Below are 15,598 nucleotides of genomic sequence, written 5' to 3'. Positions count from 1 at the left end.
ATAGTAACCAGTTCCCCATCCCACTCAACTGATTCTGTCTTAATTACTTCTTGTTCTAGTCTCATATTGTGAATCACAAAGTTGATTTGAGGACCCATTTTGAGCTGCTTGCCCCAGTTCTTTTTTTGCATGGGGCCCCCAAATTGATACTTATGACTTTGGGAATTAATCATTGAGACAATAGGCAATTGCTATGGCAAATAATAGGATCCTAAAATCTCAGAGTTGGATAAGACCTTACAGATGATCTGGCCTAACCCTTACCTGAAACATGAATGCCTTTTTGGTCATACAAAAATAAATACACAAACAAATAAGATTTCAGGATCTCAGAGGTCTTTCATTCTGAATTATACTAAAATAAAGAAAAAAAACACATGATATCAGAGCACACTTATGGTTTATTTCCAGGAAGGTTATTTTTATCACTCATTAGACCTTGATACAAACTGAATCTTTGTGATATGAGTTCATGGGAGTAGTCCTGTTTTTTTGTTACATGTGACGACCATATACTTTCCCTGTTAAGTTCACATGATCTAAATAATATACCATGGACACACTTCACTTGTCCTCAGAAGACTGTTCTTTATATGCAGAGAATACTGAAAAATCTAAGCACCTGTAACAAATAATTGAACTAGGAAGTGGTGGTGGTGGTGATGCATGGTAGTGGTGAATGGGTTGGGTGTATTTGAAACTGATGTAGTCCCCTTGATTGGAACCAACTGCTCTAGAGTTTAGGGCTTCTCAGATGAATCCTAGAAGTGCTCAGATGAAAGAGATTTTCTGAAGCTCTAAAACTCAGGGAAGGTCTCAATATTTAAGGCGTGGCTCTTAAACATCTGTTTTGGATCCCTCAGCTAATTACAAGTGTTGGAACGTAGAAGTATCAGTCAGAATTACAGAATCTCAGTGGTGAAAGGGATCTCAGAGGCCATCTAGTCCAACATGTTCTTGACCATGAATCCCCTCCATAACATCCCTGAGAAATGGTCATCTATGCTTGAGGACTTTCCATGAGGGGGAATCTGCTATCACCCCATCCCCCTCAAACAAGGTTGCCTGTTCCAGTATTAGATGATTCTAATTGTAGAGCAGTTTTTCCTTAAATTGAGTTGAATTTTGCCTTATTATGGCTTCTCTTAGGACTACTGACTCCATTTCTGCTTCTAATCACTGCAAAACCAAACCAAGCAAACAAAGAAAACCCCACCACTGCATTTTCAGAGAACAACATCAATACTGGGACAGCATTGGTAGATTATTAATTCAGTTTAGAAATAGAAGTATAAACACTGTCATATTGTACTGCGTGTACTGCATGAGTACTGCAAAAAAGATAGTTGTGAACCATTTGGAGAACTTGCAAACCATGTATAGATCATATCTTGAGAACCAGTTCCATACAGAATTTGTTGATAAGAATGAAAGTCTGGTTTGGCTTTTCTCATCTTTCCTCTTCCTATTCCTTAGTTAAAAGTACATTAACTTAGTGACCAATTCACTTACTCCTTTTATTTTCTTCTATCTCTGTCTTCCTAATTTTTTATCACTGATTTCCTTCTCACTCTATCTCATTACACCCCTGTTGGCTTGGTGTCTGCTACAATTGCCACCCCCCTCCAGTTGCCTACCGCCTTTACTTATTTCTTCGGCATGGTCTTCTCCCACACCCAGCACCAAGGAAGTTTGCTTTGTCTGTAGCAGTCCTCTAGAGCAGGTTGCCTGACTATAACATGTTTTCTTCAGAATGTGCTGGACTGCGATGCAACTTCTCTGAAGATCTCAGGGATTTTCCCTTCTTCCTGTTAACTTCAACCCAGACTCTCAGAACTGACTGTGAAGAGTAAAAAAGTAGCATTCAGTTGTATTTCCAGTGTGAACTCCAAGAGGGCAGGAATAGTACTAGGTATTCAGCTTTATATGGTGCCTCACCCAGTGCCATGCATAAACAGGCATTTAATGAATGCTTGATGATGGTGGTAGTGGTGATGATGCTGGTGGTCAGATGATGATGATGATGCTTCATCTTGGTTCCATTCCCAACGCAGAACTGATCTCCAGAGGGACAAGGAAAGTTGATGCAAAAGCATCTCACTGTGATGTAATTTCATGGACTTCTTTTAAGGCACTTAATTCATTTTTTTTAGTGCTGTGGTAAAGTTTTCTAGGGCATCTCTGAAAGATTGAAGCAAGAAGGCTCCAAGTTCATTGCTTGTTTCTTGAATGTCTGGGTCATAGCTTCCAAAGAGAGGTGTGGAAGCCTTGATGTCTTCCCGATTGGCCTGAAGTAGGATTGTATGAAGTTCTTCTGTAATCTTCTCATATTTCTGGTGATCAAATTTGGAGAGGGTGGCATCATCCAATGGATAGTTGACACCTTCTGGATAGCAGTCCCTCGGCACTGGGAATTCAATGTATTTCATCTTGGGGAGTTGACAAAAAACATTGAACAGGCATTTCAGTGCTTGTGAGGAAAGTGGGTTCCCAAGAAATTTGAAGACTTGCAGTTTCCGGCAGGGGGTTAAACCCACAACCATCATGTTAAGGTTTCTGTCCTCAATGTTGCATTCTTCCAAGATCAGGACCTTCAGGGTACAGGAGGCTTGGCTGAGCAGTTTGAAGAAGGTTGATGGGTAGAGGTTAACCACGTTGTGTCCACTGAGGTCGAGCACCTCCAGATGGGGGGCATGGAGGCAATTTGCTAAGTAGGCCATATCTGCATAGTTCAGGGAGCAGTTAGACAGGTCCAGAGTTCTCAGGGGAGTTTTCAAGGGACTGTAATGAAAAATGCAAAGGAAAGTGGTTGAGAGAAATAAATAAAAATAGTAATCTACTTCTAAAAGTTTCAGGGTAAAACCTGGTCAACTGATGACCTCCATTTGGAATAGTTCCTACCAATGGAAGCCTTTCCTCCTATATAAGGAACCTTAAGAACTCTATACTTGTTATCATGCAACATCTCTGGTGGAAGAAAAGTTCAACTTGGGAGAGAGGGAAAACTCTTTCCCTTTGGAATAAAAGCCAAAGCAGTCTAGGCCTGGAGAAGCTGGAGAGAGGAATTCTCAGAGTCTGTCTACCTTCTCCATATTCCATCTCTTGGGTTGATTTGGACAGATATGAAAGAAAGAACCATAGAGGGACATTATGGCTTGTAATATGTATATTAGGAGTTTCAAAGTATCTTACTGAGTGCTACAATTCTGGGCATGAAAATGGGTGAGTTCCAAACCCAGTAAAAAAGAGGTGGGGGAAGGGATGCATTAAGAGGGGTTGGTTTTGGAAAGGTCTTTGTCTCTATAAGAGAAATCAAACTTTCTGAGTTCACTAATAAACACCTCCGTTGAATAAAAGACAAAATGCATGCATCATGAGTGGGGAGTGAAAGGTGAGTGAGAGAGGCTGGACTTGTGAGGGTGCCCTCCCCCTCCCCATGCAGGGCAGTCCCTTCTCTGCAATGTACAGTCTCAGAGAGTCGCCTACAACAGGAGTTTCATTTTCAGATAGAAACAGAAGCCACTAAACTCTACATAAGAATCCCTTGAGCTGCATATGGACTCAGGAAACCATAATGGTTTATGTATCTTTTTTATTAATACATCAACACACTAAAATTGGATAGGACCCACATTTTAATCTAGTTTGGGCTACACATGAGAGTGCTGTGAGGTACATGTTTCACTGAGAGGTTCAGTGACTACTCTAAGGTCAATATGTATCAGAGGCAGGATTTTAACTCCTAGTATTCCTAGTCTTTTTTTTTTTTGGAGGCAATTGGGGTTAAGTGACTTGTCCAGGGTCACACAGCTAGTAAGTGTTTAAGGTCAGATTTGAACTCAGGTCCTCTTGACTCTGGGGCTGATGCTCTATTCACTGTGCTGCCTAGCCACCCCTCTTCCTAGTCATGTGGCCAGGTCTCTACTGATTGTGTGGCTCTACCTCTTTAGGGCATGGAAAAGAACATAAAATGTTTAGACAGTCTCAAAGCTGGAAAAACCCTCTGAGGTCATCTAATTGAAGCCCTAAGCTAAACCATGTATTCCCTCTACAACAGCCCCTATACTTGATCATCTAACCTCTCCTAGAAAACCTCCTGTGATGGGATCCCACTAATTCCCAGGGGAGTCATTCTGTTCTTGGGTTGTTCTAATTGGTAGTAGGTTCTTCCCAGTGTAATGTTGTAATTTATCTCTCTCTGTAGTTTTTCCTCACTCCTCTTAGCACTATCCCCTAGCACCAAGAAAAACAAGATTAATCTCTCTTGTATGTGACAGCTCTTTAAATGCTTCAGGACATCAATAATGTCCTTAAGTCTTCTGTAGGCCTCTAACCATTTCCCATCTGGCAGTTTCACTTTCCTTCACTATCCTGGTTACCCTCTGGATATCAATATACTTCCTAAAATATGGTGCTCAGATCACTATACAACATTCCTGATGTGTTCTAACCAGAGCAGAGTACCAACAGAACTATTATCTCCCTTATTCTAGGCACATCTTTCTTCTGATACATCCCAAGATCATACTTGTCTTTTTCACAACTTAGCCCATTTGGTTAATTCCAGTAGGCTTGCAGTCTGCAAAAAGCCTCAGATCTTTTATTCATGTGAACATTGTTTCCCCTATTGATATTGGTGCAGTTGGTTGGGTTTTTTTTTTTTTAGCCCAAAGACAGGATTTTGCATTTATTCCTGTTACATTTCATCTTACTCATTTCAGCCCCAACATCCTAGGCTGTCATCTTTTTGGGTGCCAGTTTTGTCATCTAGTATATTAGCTATCCCTCTTAGTGTTGCATTCTCTATGAATTTGATAAGCAATGTATTCTCTTCCTTCATCCAAGTCATTGATGAAAATGCTTAAGAGGCTAGGGCTCAAGACAGCTCTATGCCATCACTGAAGCTTTCCCCCAGGCTGACATTGATCTGTTTAATCATTACTCTTTTTATCTATTCACTCAACTCATTGAAAATCTACTTAGCTTTAGTAGGTCCTTATCAATAGGTCCTTATCTTTTCATTCTGTCCACAAGGATATCATGAGAGACTTTCTCAAAAAAGCCTCGACAAAATCCAGCTATGTTACACCTGGCACATTTTCCTGATCCTGGCCACCATGGAGAAGAAAAGAAAAATGGATTAGAAAAAAGCAAAGGATGCATTCTTGGCAGAAAGATTAAATTTGTTCTTCTTAACTCCAGAGGCAAGAACTAGGAGCAGTGGGAAGAAGTTATAGAAAAGCAGCTTTTAAGGGGCAGCTAGGTGCTGCAGTGGATAGAGCACTGGCCCTGAAGTCAGGAAGACCTGAGTTCAAATCCAACCTTACACCGAACACTTGACACTTATTAGCTATGTGACCCTGGGCAAGTCACTTAACCCCAATTGCCTAAAACACACACACACACACAAAGAAAAGCAGATTTTAGTTCACTATTTTGAAAAACTTTCTGAAAATTAGAGCTATTCAAAAATAAGACTAGAAGGGTTAGCAAACTATAGTCCATGGGCCAAATCTGGCATGCCTCCTATTTTTATGTGAGCTAACAATGTTTTTTTACATTTTAAAATAAAGTTTTATGGTATTTAAAAATGTAAGAACAATTTTTAGGTCTTGGGCAATAGAAAAAACAGGAGGCAGGTAGGTTTTGGCCCACAGGTTGTAGTTTTCTGACTGATCCCTGAAGATGGTTCAAATAGACAGTGATTTCCCTATCCCTGGAAATCTTCACTTGGAGGCTAGGTGACCTCTAGTTGGGAATGTTGTAGAGAGGATTGATGTTTGAGGCAGGAGTTGGACCAGATGACCAGAGATCCCTTCCTACTCTGAGACTCTGGTTTTATATGGTTAAAAAAAAAGAATTGTGCTTCACTAGAAAGGGAGGTGGGGAAATAAAAGGGCAGAATATGGTACCTGAAGCTCCTAATAGTGATTAAGGAAATATCTGCTTTGAAATGTAGAATTTTGGCTCAATTTTCATTATTATAGTATGCAAATGAAGAATTTAGAGAATCTCCCACAGGAAGTGGGGTCACTATAAATGACAACAGTCACCAAGGTTCATTCAGCACTTAGCACAGTGCCTGGCACATAGGAGGTGCTTAATAAATGTTTATTGACTGGCAAGGTCAAGAGCAAAGAGACGACAGAAGGTTAATACTTAAAAAGAGCATATCAATGTCCAGAGTTTCTCCTTGTCTACCATGCCTGATATGTGACAATGACTGTTCTCAGTTATGACTCCTTCTGTGCCAGCAGGACAAGGACTGTGAGTTATTGTGGCCTCCAGAAAGCATTCTTGCCTCTTACTTCATGGACGTCACTGACTCAGTGGTTCAGTCTGGTGCATTTTTAAGTATATCTTTGCTGCTTACTTCCTCACTCCTTTCCGGAGCTCTGAACCCTGGTGAGAGTTATATACCTGACAGGTAACAATGAGCATGGCTGCATCTGGCCACCCAAGCTGGGATAGTTAGTTTGGAGAGAGGAGCTAAAGAACATTTCATGGATCTCAATTAGGTCATCAACATGATGGTGATACACACACACACATACCCCTATAGATGCATTCTAACATTATAAAACTGGGTAGAAGAGCCAGAGGGTCCCCAGAACAACAGTAAGCATTTATTAAGCACTATTGGCTATGAGCCAGATATTGAGCTAGGTGATGGGGATATTGGTACAAAGAATGAAATGATCTCTCTTCAAAATGAGCTTATAGTCTAGCTAAAGATTGGGGGACAGTGCCCTGGGAGGAAGGAATATAAATTTATTAATGATAATGTAAATGGTATGTGTGACTAGGAAGTTTCAGAGCCCTCAGTGGACATCAGTAAACAAGTTAAACTTGGCCTAGGGTGACCCTCACGCCTTGTCCTCTCTTTTGTCTGTAAGCTGGATTTAGATGTAACCAAATCCTAGGCTGGCATTTAATTCCAAAACCAAGTTGCAGTTGTTGTTTTAAAAGTTTATTTGTTTTCATTACTTTGATTTGGGATTTCATCACTGTGGGAGCTTCTTACTGCAGTCCTTCCATATCTCAGGAGGCAGTTTTATGAATTATGGTCAAATATTCATCACCCAGTGGCCAATTTTCTGGTCAGGAGCTTGTGTTCTCTATGAATTAGACTAATGTGCACACATCAGACACATATTCTGTCCCAAGACCCAAACTTGAAGCCTTTTTAGCTGGGTGGGACCTGCAACAGCCTTTGAGGACCCAGAATTACCTCCATACCACAACAGAGTCCACCTGAGTGGAGAAAACCTTTTTTTTTTTTTAATAATGTCTAGTAATGTTAACCGTAAGGGGGCTGGTTTGAAATGAGCACAGAGGTCAAGAATGTACACAGTGCTCAATATATCTCTTTGTTGGTTAATTTTAGACCATGCCTTTGGCAATCAGGATTTATCTATATGCAGAGGAGTGTTGGGTGAGGATGACATCTTTTGGAGCAATTCTGAGAAGGAACGTTTGAGCTGTTAGCCTTTGGCCCATTGTGTCAGAATGACACATCATTTAAAACCCAACACATGTTAAATGAAAGAGAGAAATCCATGGCCTTAGCAGAGGAGTCAGAGAAATATCTGGTTTCTCAGGCAGAGGAACTCTCTATGTGAGTTACATATTCTAGTGATTCCAAATTTTGCCCTAAAAGGGAAAAGAAAGAAAAAAATTCATAATGCCAAGAGACGGAGAGGTATATTTTCATTCTTTTCACTATACAAACCACCAGAAATGTGCTAAGATCATATGACATTTTATTTCCTTTCACTGTATTATCCTTTTCAAATAATTTCCCTGACCATATCCGGCCTTCCTTTCGGTGTCTGGATCTGTACGATTAAGGAAAGGGATAGTCTGTTGATAACACTTAGCATTTAGGGGGGTTGTGTGGGAGGGAGAAGGGATCACTGGTGCAGAATGTGTATACTCCTATATAGTAATCATAGGCATTGGTCAGTTAGTCAATCTCTTTGGACTTCAGTTTTCTCATCTGAAAAATTAAAGGGGTCAAACCAGGTGGTTTCCAAGACTCCTTTTAGCTCTGGATTGATGAGTGCTTTAAAGACTCTCTTTTGCCTAAAAATGGTGTTTTTCAGATTAGGAAACCAAGCCGAATGCATTGCTGGGAGCAGTGTGTAATGTCTAAAATATGTAAGAGAAATATGTGCATGGTCATTGAAAAAATGTCAGTTTAGAGTATGAGAACACACCATGAAAGGTAGTCTAATACAAACTGTGACTTGTCAAGGAAAAGGAATAACGAGGATAACTGCCCAATAGGCTTATTTGATGAGGAAAAAAAACCATCTAGTCAGCTATCAGGTCTTACCATAGTTATTATTATTTATTTTGAAAGTGTTTGTGAGCATTGCTAACACTGTGAAGTCTGTCCGAATTCTGTCAGGAGAATGATAGAATTTGTGAAAGAGAATCATGCCATGACTATCAATGACTCAATCAGGTTGAATACATCTTTGAGACTATACATCTTCACCTGGGAAGGCTTACAGGAACTGATACATAAATTCATTTATTTTTAGTTTTCAACATTTACTTCCACAAGATTTTGAGTTCCAAATTTTCACCCCATATCTCCACTCCCCCCACCCCAAGATGGCATGCATTCTGAATACCCCTTCCTCTAGTCTGCCCTCTCTTCTATCTCTCTCCCCTTTTCTCTTATCCCCTTCCCCTTCTATTTTCCTGTAGAGCAGGATAGACTTCTGTACCCAATTTCCTATATTTCTTATTTCCCAGTTGCATGTGAAAACTTTTTTTTAAACATGTGTTTTTAAAACTTTGGGTTCCAAATTTTCTCCCTTCCTCTCTCCCCACCTACCCTCATTGAAAAGGCAAGCAACTCAATATAGGTTATACATGTGCAGTTATGCAAAACACTTCCATAGTAGACATGTTGTGAAAAACTAACTATTTCTCTTAATCCTATCCTGCCCTCCCATTTATTCTATTCTTTCTTTTGACCCTGACCCTCCTCAGAAGTATTTGCTTCTGATTACCCCCTTTCCCAATCTGCCCTCCTCTCTATCATCCCCCTGCTCTCTTATCCCCTTCTCTCCCTATTTTCCTGTAGAGTAAGACAGATTTCCATACCAAATTGAATGTGTATTACATGAACTGATATAAAGTGACATGAGCAGAAACAGGAGAACATTGTACACAGTAACAGCAATATTGTGAGGATGATCAACTGTGAAAGACTTAGCTATCCCAAAAAAGGCAGTGGTCCAGGACAACTCCAAATTCTTATGATGAAAAATGCTACTTACCTCCAGAGAGAAAACTGATGAAATTTAAATGCAGATTGAAGCATACTTTTTTACTTTTTTTTGGTCTGTTTTCTTTTGCAACATGGCTAATACAGAGATTTGTTTTGCATGATTTCTCATGTATAATTGATATAGAATTGCTTGCCTTCTCAATGAGGGGAAAGGGGTGAGAGGGTGGGAGAGAATTTGGAACTCAAAATTTTTAAAAAGTGAATGTTAACATTTGTTTACATGTAATTGGGAAATATTTAACAATAAATAAAATGTATAAAAAAAGAGAAAATATATTTTCAAACTCATTAGCTTCAGAGATTGAAAATAGAGTTCAGTTTATAGAGACACAGTATGTTGAAGCTAGAAGGGATCTTGGAGGGGATGGTGTGGGGGTTGTCTAGTTAAACTGTTTCATTTTATACATAATGAAACTGGAGTCAGGAGAGAAGTGATTTTTCCAGTGTCTCATGGGTAGAAGAGCTAGGTGTTCTGATTACAAGTTCAATGTTCTTCTGTTTATCAATATTTTAAAAAATTTACTCTATGTGCTAACTCCTGTTGATTTTGGTAATTTAAAAAAATAATCATCTTGTGTTCATATGTTTCGAGGCAGCTAGGTGGCTCAGTGGATATAGCATTGGGTCTGGAGTCAGAAAGACCTAAGTTCAAATATGGCCTCAGACACTTACTGTGTGACCCTGTGCAAGTCACTTAACCTCTGTTGGCCTTAATCCACTGGAGAAGGAAATGGCAAACCAGTCCAGTATCTTTGCCAAGAAAACCCAAAGGACATTATTGGTGTGCCACGTTCTACAGGGTCATGAAGAGTTGGACAGGACTGAGTGACTGAACAACAATAATTCATATGTTTATTATCTATCTCATGTTAATGTCCAAACATCCAGTGTACATAAGCCTCAGGTTCTAGATTATTCAGCCATTGCTACTGAATATCTGACACCATATTTCAACTGATAGCAGAAACCTGAGGGTTTGCTGGAGACATCTCAACTTGAATATGTCCAAAACTGAACTTATGATCTTTCTCCCCACACCCTTCTCCCTTTCAAACTTTTGATTTCTGTTGAAGGTGCCACCTTTCATTCTCCCAGGTTCATAACCTCGGCATTATCCTGAAATCTTAACTATCTTGCTCCCTTTATCCAATTAATTGCTAAATTTTGCTGTTTCTATTCATATGGCTGCAAATTTAGTTCAGGGCCTCATCACCTCTTTCCTAGGTAATTGTAAGAGTCTCTTAATTGGTTGACCTGACTCAAGCATCTCATTCACTACTCCAGTCCCTCCTACATGCTGCTTTTGTTGTTGTTCTGTATTTTCAGTCCTGTCTGGCTCCTCGTGACCCCAATTGGGGTTTTCTTGGTAGAGATGCTGGAATGGTTTGCCATTTCCTTCTCCAGCTCTGTGAAAGTGATTTTTCTAAGGTATACATCTGAACATGTCATTCTCTTCCACTAAATAAACTCCATTGGCTCCCTACTGCCTTTAGGATAAAACATAAGCTTCTCTTTTCATATTTTAAAGCTCCAACCTGTCATCTTCATTTTATTGGACAGTACTCATTCCCCCTCACTCCTTAACTGAGCCAAGCCAGTCTTCTCTTTGTTAGTCACATAATAAAACTCTCCATTTTTGTCTCCCTGCCTTAGGACGGGTCCTCCCCCTTGCCTGGAATGCATACACTCTTCATCTGGACCTCACAGAATCCCTCTCTGGTTTTAAGATGCAGTTAAGACATCACCTGTTGCATGAAGTCTTTCCTGATCCTCCCAACTGATATTGCAGTCCTTCCAAAACCATCTTGTATTTAACTAACTTTGTTTTATTCATTGCGTTTGTATAACTAGTGGATAACAGTGCCTGGCGCATAACGCATATAGTCAATTCTCATCTGTCACAGGGGTAATGTTCCTAGAAAATGACACAAAAGTAAAAAACACAAATGTTGATACATTGAACCTATAGATAATAAGGTGTTATTTTCCCTTGACCACCAAAAGCTACAATCTTTCATTGGAGATTGCTGAAAATACACTTTCTTGCATACAATTCTTTATAACAAATCAATCCTAATAATGCATAATTTCCCCAGTGCAATAACTATGAAATAACCCATAAAATGCAACATACAACTTTAACACTATTTGATGGTCCACTTTATTTATTTGTCTATTTGCTTGCTTATTCATTCATTCATTCATTCATTCATTCACTCATTTATTTATTTATTCATTCATTCATCTATTTATTTGTTTGTTTGTTTGTTTATTTATTTTTTGGGCAATTGAGGTTAAGTGACTTGCCCAGGGTCACATAGCTAGTAAGTGTCAAGTGTTTGGTCTGAGGCCGGATTTGAACTCAGGTCCTCCTGACTTCAGGGCTGGTGCTCTATCCACTGCGCCACCTAGCTGCCCCTGCTGGTCCATTCAAAAAAAAAAACCATTTTTTGCACAAAATAAAATTGGTAACATATCAAACATTTTTTCCCACTACCAATTCCTTAGAATTCTGTGACCTTTTGTGCTAACATCTCAATTAAAGATCTTGATTCTTCAAACTATAACATTTTTAAACCTGAATATTACCTTCCACTGTATCAGATGGCAATGTGAGAACTGTAAGAATTCTTGATTCATTAACACCACACTTAGCTTAGAGTCCAAAGGACTTGCGCTACACTTTGGAGGGCATAATTGCAACACAAAACTGAGTTTTTAAGGCAAACGATGGAAACATGCAACAAATATATAAGGAGCTCTTTACAATGGTAGGGTGAGCAAGACCAGTGAAGCACCTAGTAGGACATCAGCTGCTCCACAAACTTGCGGCTATTGACCTCTCATTTTTTCCTTTATTGCATATAGCCAAGAATGTGCATGGGTTGCTCAAAGTGAAAATGAGGTTACTGGTAAAATCACACAAGTTCAGGCAGATGTTGAGGATTGATTGTACTTAATTGATTGTATTGATTGATTCACTGATTGAGGCAAAACTCTTAGCAAGGATTTGTAATACCTAGCAAAGAATGCACCTCAAAAATTATCATATAATGGATTAGAGCAGCAGGTCATAACTCACTAGCTCAAGGGGTGGAAGTAGCCCAGAATTGTTCATTTACAAGCTCACCTGAGATTTGCCAGCCTACCACAATACTTTTCTCAGCCCATTTTCTGCTATGTTGGAAAATGGGACATTTTCCACTTGCTCGGGGTCTGAGAGGCTATGAGTGTGACTGCCTGAACAGCAGACTAATGAGTGCCCAGTGATGTCACTTGGCCAAGGATTCCAAAGGAAATCACTGCATCTCCACCATGGCCTCTGTTTACCCTGGGTGACCTCTTAACCACTTTTGCCATCCCTTCCCTCAGAGGGAGGGAGCTTATTCCTCCAACCTGTTGCTTCAGCTGTTATTGCCTCTGCCTTCATTACCATGATCCAGTTTTTGCTTAGATTTATACTTGGCAATGTGGTTGGAATGTATCTGACTCAAAACTATGAAAATATGAACTCGACCCAAAAGCTTGAAGATATTAAAAAAAAAAAAGATATAGATGCCAAAGAGAAACCACCTAGGCCTTAATACCCACATCCAGTAATATTATCTGGACAATTTCCTGATAGAAACAAAAGCTCCTATTCTCCAGGACTAGATGGCTTTCTTCATGCTGGGATACACTGATTTGCCTTTGAGCTAAAATGTACCACAATACCCAAACTACCCTTTATTTCTACCCCATCTCCCCTGCCTTATATCTGCATGGGACATTCTGATACTTGAATCAAGCTGCTTGACTAGGAAATGCTCATGTTGATTAGTGGTCTCTCCCATTCATTACCTTTTAAATTGCCAATTTCTAGTAATTTTCCTATAACCTGACCATAGGTTATAGAACCTGCCAGGATCAGTATCTCACCTGAGTAGCTTCCGAGTTCTCCCTGTCAGTATGGAAAAGGCCAGGCTGAGCTCCCTGAGCTGGGACATGCGGCTCAGCTTCTCCCCAATGGTGGTGAGGATCGACTCATCTTCTCCCTGGAGCCGGCGCACGTTGAAGGCTCTCGCGGGCAGTGTGAGTGAGACCAGCCGGGGGAAGTCCAAGTGGTTGAGTAACACCTGCAGGTGCTCCATCTCCATGTGCACGTTATGGACGATCTCCAGCTTCTCCAGAGAATCAGGCTCCACCAGGCGCAGCATGTAGAAGAGCTTCTTCAGGCCGAGGCTGTCAGCCCGGAAGGCCACGCAGCGCACCTTGAGAGGGCAGTGGCATCTCACCATCAGGGCCTGCAACGCACATTCATAGTTGCCCTCTGTGACAAAGAAGTTGATGAAAACATCGATGCTGATGTCCAAGATGCTTGGGTTGAATGGTCTCCTCTGCAGCTCTACCAGCAGATCAAAGCAGAGTCTGGCTAGGAGGCCGGTCCGGCCCCACCTCCCCAGAGACGTCTGGCATTTGCACAGCTGAACTTCCACATCTTGGATGCCCATGAGATTGGCTGCTCTCAGCCTCTTGGTGTAAGTTGGGGAGTCATTCAGCACATAGTCTTTGAGCCCCACCAGACAGGCTTCCAGGCAGATCTTGCAGGCCCTGGTGCTGAGGTCTTCTGGGTAATCTGCTGTTGGCCCCAACAGGTTTCCAAGGTTGAATTCTGCTAGTGGCCAGTTTTCCAACAGGTTGTGAATCACTTCTCCTTGTTCCAGCAAATAGCTGGCTTTAAAGAGGAGGGGGTAGAGGTTATACGCCACATTTTGCAGACTCTCCCTGGTCACCTGGGCATTGGACACCAGGGCTTCTGCACTTGCAAACCTCAGGGACTTCATGACACCTCTGGGTGCCCACCAGTACGGAGGGGATTGCTCCGTGGTGTGGCTCAGACTGTGGGGCTGCTTCTTCTTCCCTTCTATTTTTAGTAGCAGCTGCTACCGGCTCCTGACAGGGCTGGGTCTCCGGGACAGGGGAGTGAGCAATCACATGCTGCCCTCTGAGTTCTATTTTGGTCCCGGCTTCAGATTCTGTCCAGGCTAATACTTGGATTTGTTTGTCCCAAGTATCTCTTTATTTTTGGTTTACTGTTGTATTCAGGCAGGCTATTGCAGTGTGAAAGCAAGGCTAGTTTACTTTTGGGGTTTAAAGGCCTTTAAGCAGAGGCTACTTGGCAACCATTTGTGGGGCTGTGGTATCAAGGGGCACCTTGGAACTTTCAGAGGCAAGGTCACCTAAGCTGGACTTCAAGGAAGATAAGGGATTTAACAAGGAACAATATCAGGAAAAATATTCCCTGAAACCATGCCATAGAAGGAATGCTTAAATTCATTCCTGTGAAAGGACACAAGACCATTAGATTTAGATCTTAAAAACCTGGATTTACATGAACTGATGCAAAGTGAAATGAGCATAAGCAGGGGAACATTGTCCACAATAACAGCAATATTGTACAATGATCAGCTGTGAATGATTTAGCTATTACCAGCAATACAATGATCCAAGATAACTCTGAAGGACTTATGCTGCTTTAGAATCTGTTTAGAGCCATTTTTTACAGGTATTTGGAGGGGTTTGGGGGAGAGCTCAAGCAAGTCACTGCTTTGACTCCACCATCTTGGCTGTGCCCTGGACTTATGATAAAAAATGTTATCTACCTCCAGAGAAAGAACTGATGGAGTCTGAATGCAGATTGAAACATCCTTTTTATTTTATTTTATTTTTTACTTTTTCTTATTTTTTTTTCTTTCACAACATGACTAATGTGGAAATATGTTTTACATAACTGCACATGTATAACCTATATCAAATTGCTTGCCTTTTCAAGAAGGAGAGAGGGGAAGAAGGGAAAGGGAGAATTTGGAGCTAAAAAATTTTAAAAACAAATGTTAAAAATTATTTTTACTAGTAATTGGAGAAAAAATAAAATGCTAAATAAATATTAAAGACAATTTAGATCTTAAAAATAAGGACAGGTTATCAATATTTAGGAATTTGGAGAATATAACCAGCCAAAGAAAGTGTCTGTACAAGGATAGAGCCTGAAAAACATGAATGGAAGGAGGTCATGTCAGATAAGAGGGTCAAGTGCCTCCTGTTGGTTGGAACTCATTCAGAAAAGGCAGCAACTGATCGAGTGGGAAAACATGTCCTTACATACTGATACACAGTTCTATCTAATACTGTTAGGTTGGTCTCTCTCCACCATCCATAACTACATCTTTAGCATCTGGAATAAAAAGTAGATGATCTTAGTGCCTACCACACGAGGGAGCCAGTGTCAGACTTTGCACGATGGCAAACAAA

General features: G+C 40.6%; 1 protein-coding gene and 1 pseudogene across 1 annotated transcript; one reads left to right on the top strand and one right to left on the bottom strand.

Annotated features, from left to right (window-relative positions):
* Nucleotides 1-383: 383 nt before the first annotated feature.
* Nucleotides 384-14,814, bottom strand: LRRC14B (leucine rich repeat containing 14B). Its single transcript, XM_020985682.2, has 2 exons — nt 13,226-14,814; nt 384-2,781 (listed from the first exon to the last, which is right to left on the bottom strand). Exons 1-2 carry the CDS (start codon nt 14,128-14,130, stop codon nt 2,136-2,138), a joined length of 1,551 nt encoding a protein of 516 aa, XP_020841341.1. The 5' UTR covers nt 14,131-14,814; the 3' UTR covers nt 384-2,135.
* On the top strand, nt 12,553-13,232 carry LOC110207925 (short transmembrane mitochondrial protein 1 pseudogene; annotated as a pseudogene).
* Nucleotides 14,815-15,598: the final 784 nt, after the last annotated feature.

Source organism: Phascolarctos cinereus, unplaced genomic scaffold (genome assembly GCF_003287225.1).
Source record: "Phascolarctos cinereus isolate Bilbo 61053 unplaced genomic scaffold, phaCin_HiC Scaffold_4;HRSCAF=312, whole genome shotgun sequence".
In the NCBI taxonomy this organism is placed as follows: domain Eukaryota; kingdom Metazoa; phylum Chordata; class Mammalia; order Diprotodontia; family Phascolarctidae; genus Phascolarctos; species Phascolarctos cinereus.
Note: the sequence above shows the minus strand (reverse complement) of the source record. Positions and strands in the feature narration are given on the sequence as shown.

Bases quoted from the DNA above. Each gene is read 5' to 3' on its own strand.
- LRRC14B (XM_020985682.2), bottom strand. From the start codon at position 14,130: ATGAAGTCCCTGAGGTTTGCAAGTGCAGAAGCCCTGGTGTCCAATGCC. The intron at 2,782-13,225 runs GTGAGATACTGA...TTTTCATTACAG, and splicing joins AGAACTCGGAAGCTACTCAG to TCCCTTGAAAACTCCCCTGA.